The 12890-nt window shown below is 48.2% G+C and overlaps 1 protein-coding gene across 1 annotated transcript in view; it reads right to left on the bottom strand.

Annotated features, from left to right (window-relative positions):
- The window catches only part of GIPC2 (GIPC PDZ domain containing family member 2), a 95734-nt gene that overhangs the window by 39399 nt on the left and 43445 nt on the right, over nucleotides 1–12890 (bottom strand). Inside the window, exon 3 of the mRNA XM_088450074.1 lies at nucleotides 2977–3157. Within this exon, the coding sequence (XP_088306200.1) occupies nucleotides 2977–3157 (181 nt within the window). The remainder of the gene's footprint in view (nucleotides 1–2976; nucleotides 3158–12890) is intronic.

Genomic DNA, 12890 nt, shown 5'->3' on the forward strand with positions numbered 1-12890 from the left:
GCATGTATGACTGTGGCCTGGCATTATCCTGGGTTAGTGTGCATGAAAGTGGGCTGGTGTGTACGATCCTGGGCTGGCGTGAGTGATCCTGGGCTGGCATGTGTGATCCTGGGCTGGCGTGTGTGGTCCTGGGCTGGCGTGTGCGATCCTGGGCTGGCGTGTGCGATCCTGGGCTGGCGGGGCTGGCATGTGCGATCCTGGGCTGACGTGTGCGATCCTGGGCTAACGTGTGCGATCCTGGGCTGGCGTGTGCGATCCTGGGCTGGCGTGTGCGATCCTGGGCTAACGTGTGTGAACCTGGGCTAACGTGCGATCCTGGGCTGGCGTGTGTGATCCTGGGCTGGCGTGTGCGATCCTGGGCTACCGTGTGCGGTCCTGGGCTGGCGTGTGCGATCCTGGGCTGGCATGTGCGATCCTGGGCTGGCGTGTGCGATCCTGGGCTAACGTGTGTGATCCTGGGCTGAAGTGTGCGATCCTGGGCTGGCGTGTGCGATCCTGGGCTACCGGGTGCGATCCTGGGCTACCGGGTGCGATCCTGGGCTACCGTGTGCGATCCTGGGCTGAAGTGTGTGATACTGGGCTGAAGTGTGCGATCCTGGGCTGGCGTGTGCGATCCTGGGCTGACGTGCGTGATCCTGGGCTGGTGTGCGTGATCTTGGCTGCCGCGTGCGATCCTGGGCTGGCGTGTGTGATCCTGGGCTGGCGTGTGTGATCCTGGGCTTGTGTGTATGATCCTGGGCTGGCGTGTGTGATCCTGGGCTGGCGTGTGTGATCCTGGGCTTGTGTGTATGATCCTGGGCTGGCGTGTGCGATCCTGGGCTCGCGCGCTGTGCGTAATCAGGCTACTTTTTAGTTCCACACGAGGGCCCTGTTCATGCGAAGCACCGAGGCCTTTTCTTGCTGTTGTATTTGTGAACTTTGATCTGGAGTCTCTTCCGCTGCGCGCTCCGGAGAACCTGACTCCTTCCCCACTTATCAGCCCCATACACTTACTCAGTATCTTTTCTATCCATTTCCCTTCTCGTCTTACCGCAGGGATCGTCTTACCGGTCACTCTGCTCACCAAACGTATGTTGTGTTCCTCACAGCAGAAGGCAAAAGAGATCTCCATGATGGGTGAAGGAGTGTCAAGACCAGGCTTGTGCGGCCTGTGATTCTCAAGATGGTGTGGGACTACAAGTCCCAGCACTGCAGTCATTGCGAGGCAGAAGGTGAAACGGAGCTTTGGATAGACTCAGGAATCTGTGGCTCTCCAGCTGTTGTAGAACTACAAGTGTCAGTATGTTCTGACAGGCTGGGAAAACAATGTACTAGGAAATTCAGTGATATGTATCTGAGATTACTTAATCAGAAAAGCTGCTTCCATTTTCCAAACTGTATTTCAACTATAATATTAAATCTGTCTGGTTGCTATGGGTTACACAACTATTCACACTGCACCATGTTATTACATAGTATTATAATCATCCTGAGGTCCTGTATTAACATTAGGGTTATTTACTACAAAGTGCAAATGTACAGTAACTATTAGCAACCAGTCAGCAGTCACAGTTATTCAATATTGTACAATTTAACTGGCCCCAGCTGCTGTAATGTTGCTGACAATACAGGAAAATTGCACGTGTGCGGTCCTGCGAAACGCGTCACTGTTGCCCAGCGTCTCAATTAATAAATGTGTGTAACGAGCAGCGTGGGTCGGATCATGATAATTCAATTTGCCCAAAATCCTGTCAAGCTCCTGGGCTGCCACCTTCACTGGGGGAAGTGGTCCTAATCCAGGAGGCTGCTCTACTCTCTCAGATGTCCAGGAGACCTGCCCAAAAAACCTGAGTCTCCCGGACATATCAGGAGAGTAGGCATGGCATTTATTACAGTACAGGACAAGAATGTCTGCAATGTAATCAATATGTGAATTATACTTTTATTCTGAATGAAACACATCAGATTCTGATTCTGAGATGTGCGATATTCCAATGTTTATGCAGTTGATCGGTAATTTACGCATGCATCTAAGTCGCACTGCGCACGTGTCAAGGTACAATACCATAGTCACTCGCAGTGCGGATGACAGTCAGGAAGCATTTGCGGGCAGTAACAGGCAAAGAACGCAGGTGCGAAGCGACCGTTTTCATGGCGTGTCACAGCCTGCCTCTGCGATCCCGTACGTAACAGAATGTGATATATGTATAGAGGGGTATATATCGCAAGATCGCGTATCCAAATAGCCGGTTGTCTATGGTCTTGCGCTGTGCTGTAACAGTTAGTAATACAATACATAGACTGTAATATGTGAGAGGTTTATAGATATAATAGACCTGATTATGAGTCAGACGCAAATCCGAAAGCAGACGCTTCTCATGACCAGCAGACTGCGCACGCTCCGCTGCACCATGCATCCAGACCTTCACAGGGGAAGCGAGGCGGGATCATTTGTCCTGTGTGAGGCAGCATCGCTCCAGGCAGCTACAGCGCAGACACACCGAACAGATCCGCCCATGGGGGTGACGTGGGGGTGTAGCCAGCCGCCGATGCTGGCCTGCGTGCGTACGGAGACATGGGACGCCTCTTTCAGGCAAACCTTTGCCCCCCCCCCTCCTCCAGCAGTGGGCTGGGTGTAAGTGCCCATACTAATGAACACAGTAGGCGGAGCAACGCCTACGCATTTCGATGGTGGCTAAAAAGAGGCATGTAGCGTCTTATGTGATTGTCGCAGGCGTGTGGTGGACAGACGCTGAACCGCTCACATAGGCCATGATGCTGGTGGAAGTAGTGATGCTGGGCCTAAACACGCGCCAAGCCGTGTTTGAGCGTATACAGGCGCTGACGGTGGGAACCTCAGTCCTTGGATGTACACTAGGGAAAGGCTTTATAATGGCACAAGCAAAAGACGAATGCGTGACTGCGGCAAACGACACAGCCGGTACCGCGCCTGTGTCCGACTCAAAACCAGCCCCAGTGTGTAATAAGAAAACTTACCAAAAGCTTTTAAGGGTTCTACGAGTTTTAAAGTGAACGTCTTTCCTTTCTCCAACTCTTTCAACATCTTGGCAACTTCGTAATGGCGTGACCCGACGATGTTCTTCCCGTTTATAGATTCGATGTGGTCTCCGATGTTTATTACTTTCACCTTGTCAATGACGCTGTCCTCTTTAACTCGCTGCGAGAGAGACAAAAAAGACTCCAGTACGCAAATCAATAACAAAACAATATAATCAGGTGTAATGAAAGCGGTTACCCCCCGCAGCTAGGGGCAATATCAGTCCTATGGCCTGGCTAAGAGATGGACGCAAATCCCGTTGTGACTGCAATTCCGTACGCTGAAAACGGTCCCGACGCGCCTGTTTTTTTGAACCACCCACCGTTACCTTCCCCAAACGCTGACTGCCTGTCACTCACATAATTCCTCTCTGTGACCGCAGTTGATAATCATCACCGTGCGTGTGCAGTGAGACTGTGACGCATGGCAAAAATTAGCTCCACTGCGTCCAGCATGGAAATTGCGTCCATCTCTGAATGAGGCCCACAGTCCCATCGGACAAGGACCCCTTCACTACCGTCTCTGATTTTGGGGCGAAAGGAAAGGCCTCCATTTTCATGGAGCCTCAGTAAGTAACATTTGTATAGATGATCATGGTGAGGACACAAGAGTGTTACGGCCGACTCAGCGCGCGGAGAGGTGACTGATAGATGTTAATGTTCGAGGGAACCCAGACTGAAAAATGCTAAATAAATACCAAGCTCATTTATTTCTAGTCCTATCATGGAACATTTGACTATTGCGTGTACTGGGGAATGGTCATGATATCGTGGGGGGGGGATGGGTTCGGCCTTCCCAGCAGTCCTGGGCCCAGAGATAGGCTTGCGTACATGTATATAACCATAAACATAACCTGCAAGCAATTCAAAATACTCATTATTTACATGAGAAAAAATATGCTGCAATAGGAACTACAGCAGGAAGCTTAGTGCAATTATTAACTTTAACTTGGAGTTTTGGACCTGTGCCCTTATGAGGCGTGAGGCCTGGTTTCTGTATGGTACGGTCTCCATATGCTGGACGGCCATGCGAACACTAATACCCAGAGGAACAAAGTCCATGCAAATGACTGGGAAGTTGTGTAAAAAGGGAAACGTATTTTTCTCTATATAACTTGGGGAATTCCTACATGCTCACTTATTCTACCTGTACTTATAGACCGCGAATAAGCACCTGGCTCTATCAGCTCATGGCTGTATCATCTCATGGCTCTATCAGCACCTGGCTCTATCAGCACCTGGCTCTATCAGCACCTGGCTCTATCATCTCCTGGCTCTATCATCTCCTGGCTCTATCAGCACATGGCTCTATCATCACCTGGCTCTATCATCACCTGGCTCTATCATCTCCTGGCTCTATCAGCACCTGGCTCTATCAGCACCTGCCTCTATCATCTCCTGGCTCTATCAGCTCCTGGCTCTATCAGCACCTGGCTCTATCAGCGCCTGGCTCTATCAGCGCCTGGCTCTATCAGCTCCTGGCTCTATCAGCACCTGGGTCTATCAGCACCTGGCTCTATCAGCTCCTGGCTCTATCATCTCCTGGCTCTATCATCTCCTGGCTCTATCAGCACCTGGCTCTATCATCTCCTGGCTCTATCAGCACCTGGCTCTATCAGCACCTGGCTCTTGACCTGATTCAGACCCGTTCGCTAGTTGCGGCCGCTCGCTCCTAGCATATGCAAATTCGGGTTAGTGACGGCATGGCAGGCGATTGCACGCCAAGGTATAAGCACGCCCACTATGTCTTGGCGAGCGATCACTTTGTCAATGTAGACGCCCATTAGCATGTCATTTCACGCCCACTAGCGCACATCATCTCCTGGAAGAGTCTTAAAACATTGGTACAACGAGGACCATCGGAAGCGAACGCAGTGCTTGTGTTGGACTCTACCCTCCCGCAAGCACGGCGAGCTCTTCAGTGTAAAAAACAAATAAGTGACATGTAGTAGGACGCATTTTTGCTAATTATGCACACCCACAAAACTCAGTTTGGACTCTCAGACACGCCTCCGTTCGCACATCCACTCCCCCGCTCACAAGCACCTTCCCCTGTTACCACCCTCAGACGGCACATTCTGTCACTCAAAGTAGCGGGCAGTCTGTGTACTACGAGCGCACGATTCCCCATCGCTGAGACTGGCTTGCGCACTGCGAATTATACGCATGCGCAGACGGGCGACTATTGGTCAGTGCGAGCGGCCCGCAGCTTAGCGAGCAGGTCTGAATCAGATCCTCTATCAGCACCTGGCTCTATCAGCGCCTGGCTCTATCATCTCCTGGCTCTATCAGCACCTGGCTCTATATATGCCAGCTCCTGGCTCTAGCACCTGGCTCTATATATGCCAGCACCTGGCTCTACATATGCCAGCTCCTGGCTCTGTCAGCACCTGGCTCTATCAGTTCCTGGCTCAATTCTCCTGGCTCTGTCAGCTCCTGGCTCTATATATACCAGCAGGGTGTTACTGTAACAGTGAGAGTGTAAGTCTATACCTGGCACATCTGCTCCCTGCACACACTGGATATTTATACGCTGTAGAATATGTGAAGGGATCTATCAGCGATTTTCCCATAAGTCTCTCTGGCAGGTATAAGAACAATCGTCCTGATTCAGAGATGTGCGCTAATCCCGCTGCCTCTTTTTACGCAGATACTGTGAGTTAATATGCAATTGGCACAGCCGCCAGGATATGTTTTGAGACGCCCACCGGCGGCTTTGTAAATCCAAGCGGCTGCGTAAAAAGTAGCAGCATCTGCATAAAGAGACGAAGCATCGGTCGCAGATCAGACGATTATCGGCTTTATAAGTAACCCTGTGGCTACTTAGAATGGGCAACAGAACTAAGACGCCTGTACCAGTGAAACTGTGTACAAATCCGCAATCGCTGGAACCAACACACCTATAACATAGTTACGGCACGCCCGCATTTTGCAAACCCTCTGTTACCACCCATTACCACCAACAAACAGTCCCTAACTGACATTCGCTCAGCGTGTAAATCCTCTCCACGAGCGACATCGCAGAGGCTTTTGGTTGCATGCGCCGCGTGACTTCGATGCATGCGCTGCAATAAAAACAGCTCCAACTGCGTAAATATCGACATAGCGTACAATTCAGAATCAGGCCCAGTGTTGGAATTGACCATTTCCCCTTGGTTTATTTTTCTTCAATCTACTATTAAAGTTTTAAGGTTCTGGACTACCATGGAAACCACAGTCGCATGAAATATGATGTAATGAGCAGAGAGGCTTTGGGACGCACCTCTGTGTTCTGTCTGCTCTATGGGCCCGATTCAGACAGACGCTAATGCATTCGCTAGCGGGGAAATATGCAAATGCTAATCTCAGCCTTCCGCTTGTGCACCAGCGTGCGACGGAGAGTACAAGCGCTGAGACGCCCACTTTCACGTTCAGTAGACTGTGCAACACGCCACCATCGGCACTTGCGATAACCTAGGGGTTACTCAGGCTATTCATCTCAACTACTTTCAAACATGGCCGTTAAGGCTGTAGATGTGCGATTGGGTATGCAGAAACGCCATTGACACTCCAATAACACACCCATGTCTTTTCCCAGTCTCCACCCTAAAACGTCCATGGATTGCAGACGCCATCTCTAATCATAGCGATGTCATAGGCAATTAATGCGTGCGCAGTAAGGGTTTCCTGGAAAACATGGACACTGCGTTTGTGAATCAGGCCCTATGAAACTTTCCATCCTCCATCTCTGCCATAACGTAACATTCTGAGAGCTGTGAGCCTGCACACAGCTGTGCCTGTGTCTATAAGCCATCTTTGTTTACCCTCCTGGGGGCATTTGAAAGGAGATAAAGGTTTATAGAAGGTAAGCTAAGAAAACAGGATTAAAAGGTACCTATATTGCTATTCAATGAAAAATAAAAGCTTGTGCATGGAACTGACACTTTACAGCTAAGGCGATGCATCTCAGCACATCACGCGTTGTACTGTCTCAGCAAACCTTGGTGCACTACAATACCCACCATGGCTTGACTTCTCAATTTTGATTCTAATATTCTTTTTTTTTTTTGCATTTTAAATACTGGTTTCCAATAAACAGTAACTACAATAAGGCTAGATGGTAAGAGCAGCAACAAAGAATCAGAAAAAAAGACGTTTGTGCAATGGCTCAAAAATAAAAAAATAGGGACATTTACGTGGCCAAATTTCTGAAACCTGGGACTGTTTATGAAAATCAATGATAGCTGGCAGTGATTGGATAGATAGTACAGCAGCAACTGGCATTACCAGAAATCTCACGTAATGGCTTTTATTTGAAAGTTTTTGCGGTGCTCTGTTGGGTCTCAGCCTCCACGGAGAGTGCAGAGCAGCTCTGAGACTGATTGGCAGGCGTTCCTGCTATATATGCGTGCCCAAAACCTACTCTGCTGCAGATGGTACAGTATATACACAGTGGATGGCGGCATTTGCGCCCTGACCCGCTATTTAACAACGGGCATCATGATGCTACCAGCTCCTTGTGATGTGATAGGCCTGCGCTGACCAGATGACACAGGAAAACGATTCCTGAGGCAACGCACGTAGCAAATCACAAAATCATTCAACGCGACAAGCTATCAAAAGTCACTTTCGGACACACGACTTCTACATTCGTCAATGATTTCTGTTGATGTCTCGATGTCTTTGATAATTAACTTGTCGAAGTCAAATAATTGGATATGATTGCTTGCAATTATTATCTAATGATCTAGTCGTCTATGGCCTGATAAAGAGTAAATCGGACGCTACTCTGCATCGGCGCAACCCAATGCGCACAACCATCACACACATACACTGATTCACATAACGCTCACACATAGACTTATATGGATACACATAGACGCTCACATGCGTATTCACATACATACATACGAACATTTCCTATCTCAATGCACATATGTGAACGCATATGTATAAAATGTTTCCTATCCACAATTGGTAATAACTAGAGTTATTAAAGGTCTTTTTAACAAGTATTTATGATGAAATATGTACGTAAATAAGATCTAAGGTTTAGAATATAGTAGACATGTCATGTTTGGTATCATACTAAATCCCTGTTTATTTGCAGACTTCCGTTCCTATCGGCAAAGAAGCCGCATCTTGCGTCCGCTAGTTATGGATGATAGGGAGTTAGGGCCTGATTCAGACCCACTCGCAAGCGGCTGTCCGCTCGCAAGTGGGTCGATGGTGTGCACTGAGCATGCGCACGATGGCGGGAGCTCCGTCGTGCGCATGCGCCAGAAGCGACGAGCGAAGGACTTTCCTTCGCTCGTTGTGTCTGATCAAAGGGGGCGTGCTGTCGATGTTGATTGACAGCACGCCCCCTTTGGTGGGCGTGCCGGGGGCATGTCTCCCTGACGGGGGCGTTCCCAAGGGAACGCCTACCGTCAGAAGCCGGCCCACCGACATCACTAGTGATGTCAGTGGGAGTGATTTTGGCTCTGATAGAGCCAAAATCACTCCGGGCCTTGCGGTTGAGAAACTCAACCGCAGGCTCCGGCTCGCAGTGGCGATGGTCGCGATGGTCAAGACCATCGCGGCCATCAACCTGCACGCACGTATAGGCTGTGGGTGGTGACCCACAGCTATACGAGCGTCCAGGAGGACGCTCCATAATTATGGAGGACGGCCCTCATTCAGAGCGTGCGCTCTGCTCAGAGCGTACGGCTCTGAATGAGGGCCTTAGTGCATAGAATGTTATTATCTGTATGCAGTGTTGTAGCTAGATTTATCCAGTTGTACGGCGGGAATCTACACAATGTAACCGTTTGAGGACTGAGCCATGCCCCTGATGACACCGTATTAACCGACCAATGACCAGAGTATCCAGAAGCAAGAACCAATGGAAACCTGTCAACTAATTCCTTTGTTAACGTAGAACTTTGTAAGGTATATAAGCGGTGTTCCGGTCCAAGGGTTCAGCCATTCTCTTGGATGAGGGCAGGCTTCTGGATTGATGACTGTATACTGGGACCAGTGCGCACGCGTATGTATCGTCTTGTACTATTTTATTGCTTTTTACTCTAAGTGTTAAATCTTTCATCGTATTACTTTTTCATTACATAAATAACTTTTTGTGCTTTGGAATCACACGATTGGATTGGAAAGCAATTCTTTCTTAAGCGACTAGCAGCGCTAAATAGCGACTAGCAACTAGTAGGAATCAATAAACTGAATACACCAGGACTATTATAAAGTGACTTCGTGTGGGTGGACGTAGCTGTCAACTCTCCATCATTTCCAGGGAAAGTCCCTACTTTTCAACCATTATCCCTTGCAATATATATTTTTTCATGTCCCCATTGTAAAATTGACCAACTGCACGATATCTTCTATTCCGTATATACGAGGCCTGATTCAGCATGGATCGTAACTGCTAAAGCATACGCATTCGACCGATTGTTGCGCACTGCAATTGCGTATGCATCGCAGGTGCGCGAAGGCACCACTGCGATCAAGACTGCCATCGCAGTGACTATGCAGACCCATCGCAGAGTGATTGACAGGAAGCACCATTTGGGGTGGTGACGGGGGAGTGGTATGCGAAACGTAGGCGTGCCAGTGCATTTGAACGCCGTTGCAGGGGCAAGCATAAATTAGCCACTGCGATGGCATACGCAGCTTGCGCTTTCACTGCGTTCAATGAAGTTAGCAATTTAGTTATAGGGTCAAACCTGAATTAAATGTGCGAGAGGCTCCGATGTACTTCTATGTTACCGATGTTTTGGCTGGATTGCACGGTATTACGGAAGTGCGCGAGGGGAAGTGTGCATCTACATGTTGTCCGTGAGAGTGCTTTTCAATTGCAAGCATTAGCATACTTTCCCAGCAGAAGTGCGTGCGCAATTGCTACCGCGAACCCAATAGCGATCCTTGCTGAATCAGGCCCACGAACTGCAAATTTAACCGGTTGTTAATCCGCAGGCTTCAGACATTAATAAATGGCGCTTCCCCTTTAATAGAGGGGTGTTTCGGAATACTCTCATTAGTAAATTCGCATAGTCGCCATGTCCGCTTTATACCTGGCAGCTACACGTGTTTGCAACTGTGAAAAATTGTTGTATTACAACCTCATTAATAAATGAAAGAAGCATTAACAGGGTCACAAGAAAGAGAAATCCCGGACAACAAAGGCACCCGGGCTCCGTCTTTCCACAAGTGCACCTCCGAGCCGCTCTGCTATTAATCTCCTATGACAGATCTGTCAGTAGCTGCCGGCTGTGTGCTAACAGACCTGTCTGCGGGGCTGAATACATGACCTCCCAGCTCTTCCTTCACCCACAGAGACCAAACTGTCTCTTCAGCAACGTTATACGCCGTGCAGAGCAAGAGGAGGTCAGGAGCTATTTAGTGTAAATAAAAGCATAGATGTGCCCCCAAAAAGTCCAACCCTCCCTGTCCTGCACTTCCCATTCCGTCTGGCTTTTTATGTGGGTCTGGCTATTTCAATGTATTTTATGTGGATTCAGGGCTTTTTCAATGGGGGGGCCCTTCCGATTTTGTCAGTATCGGGCCCCACAATTTCTGATGGCGGCCCTGAGGACTGCCAGCTCCTCAGACCTGGCTCTCAGCATGCCATGTGATGGGAGAGAGAGGGGAAGGATGTCACAGTGAAAACAGAGCTCAGAGGGGAATACCCATGCTTCTCTGCTCACTGCATCTTGTACCATGTGACTAGGGGTACCATGGATGTTACATAATGCTGTGTCAAAACTGCTGAATTATCAATCATGACTAACATTCTGAAGAAACAAACCAAGGGAAAAGGGTAATTATCAAGCTGCTTTCTATCGCTTTTTGTGAAGTTAAAGGTAGTGTCAACAGCGTTCCTGATTTTTATTGACTCTCTTTATTTTTAAATATCTCCAGTTTGATAGCAGCTAGTCATATTTTGACACCGTTTACTCTGATAAGCTGACAGTTATGTCAGATGTCCTTACTGCATGCACAGGGCCTGATTCAGAGCCGGACGTTATTTGCACTCGCTCGTTCAGAAAATAGGGGTGGCTATTCAAATGAACCGTTCGCTCTTTGCGGTCTGTTGACGCCTTATGTCTGAACGAGCGAACAAAACTTGCGGTCGTAATTTTGAAAAATACGCCCCCTGGCCGCTCGCACCATACGTCATGTCCGCTATTTATTAGATTAATCGAGTACATCGAACAGCGTATGAACTGCTCGCTATTCTTGTGGTTGGTTTTTCCTACCACAATCTTGCGAGCAGTTCTGACTATAAAACAACCGAGTGACGTGGTCAATGACGCTGCTGTATTAATTATGCACACCCTTAAAACGCCCGTTTTGACCTTTAGGCACGCCTGCGTTCTGATCTCCACTCCCCGTTTTCAAGCACCTTCCCCTGTTACCACCCACATACGCCTCCTCCTGTCACTCAAAATAGTAGGCATTCGCTATTTAGCGAACAAACGATTTTCGGCCGCACTGACTGGTTCGCGCATGCGTATTACAATCCGTACGCATGTGCAGATGTGCGAACATCGCTCATAACGAACGAGCGGGCGCTTATGAGCGTCTCTGAATGAGGGCCACAGTCTCATGACTACACAATGTTTAATGGTCATCATACATGTTATCTCGCTATTAGCAACACACACAGACAATGACCTGACCGCCTATCTCACAAAGTGCAAGTAGATATTAGCATGCCTTCTGTTACAGAGCGCACATGTGTTTTATCTAATAAACTCCAGTGTGGAAAAATGAAGATAAAATCGGAGATAATTTAATTTACATAACTGAAGAAATCTCAGGTGTTGTAGCCACACACACACAGACACGTACACACACACACATGTACACACAGACAGACACACACACGTACACACACATGTACACGCACACACGTATACAAACACACACACGTACACACACATGTACGTACGTACACACACAGACACATGTACACAGACTCACACATGTACACACATATATACACACATACGTACACACACAGACACATGTACACACACACAGACTCACACACACATACACACACACTCACACATGTACACACATATATACACACGTACATACAGACACACAAACACGTACGTACGTACGTACGTACGTACGTACGTACGTACGTACACACACACGTGAACAGACTCACACAGGTACACACATATATACACACACACACGTACACACAGACTCACACACACAAACACACACATACACGTACACACACACACACGTACACACACATATACACACGTACGTACGTACGTACGTACGTACACACACAGACACATGTACACACACACAGACTCACACAAACATACACACACACTCACACATGTACACACATATAGACACACGTACGTACAGACACACACACACGTACACAGACTCACACAGGTACACACATATATACACACACACGTACACACAGACTCACACACACAAACACACACATACACACACACACACGTACACACACATATATACACACGTACACCCACACAGACACACACACACGTACAGACACACACAGTGACAGACAAACACAGAGACAGACAGACACACACACATGTACACACACATGTACACACACACATCCACTCTGGACATGATTCATTACGGATCGCAACTGCGATTGCAATAGCGATTATGCACGCAGTCTCCCTGAATTAGTATGCTAATCCATTGCGATCGCTATGACGCCGCCGCAGCACAACATAAGGACGCCCACCTTACTTTACACACATCCGTACTGTTTAGCAAGTCTATTTACTATGGAGTACCATCGCAGCGTAACACACACTTACACACATCCGCAATGTTTAGCAAGACTGTTTACCAGTGAGTATCAT

Source organism: Taudactylus pleione, unplaced genomic scaffold (genome assembly GCF_031769625.1).
Source record: "Taudactylus pleione unplaced genomic scaffold, aTauple2 ptg000506l, whole genome shotgun sequence".
Taxonomy (NCBI): Eukaryota; Metazoa; Chordata; class Amphibia; order Anura; family Myobatrachidae; genus Taudactylus; species Taudactylus pleione.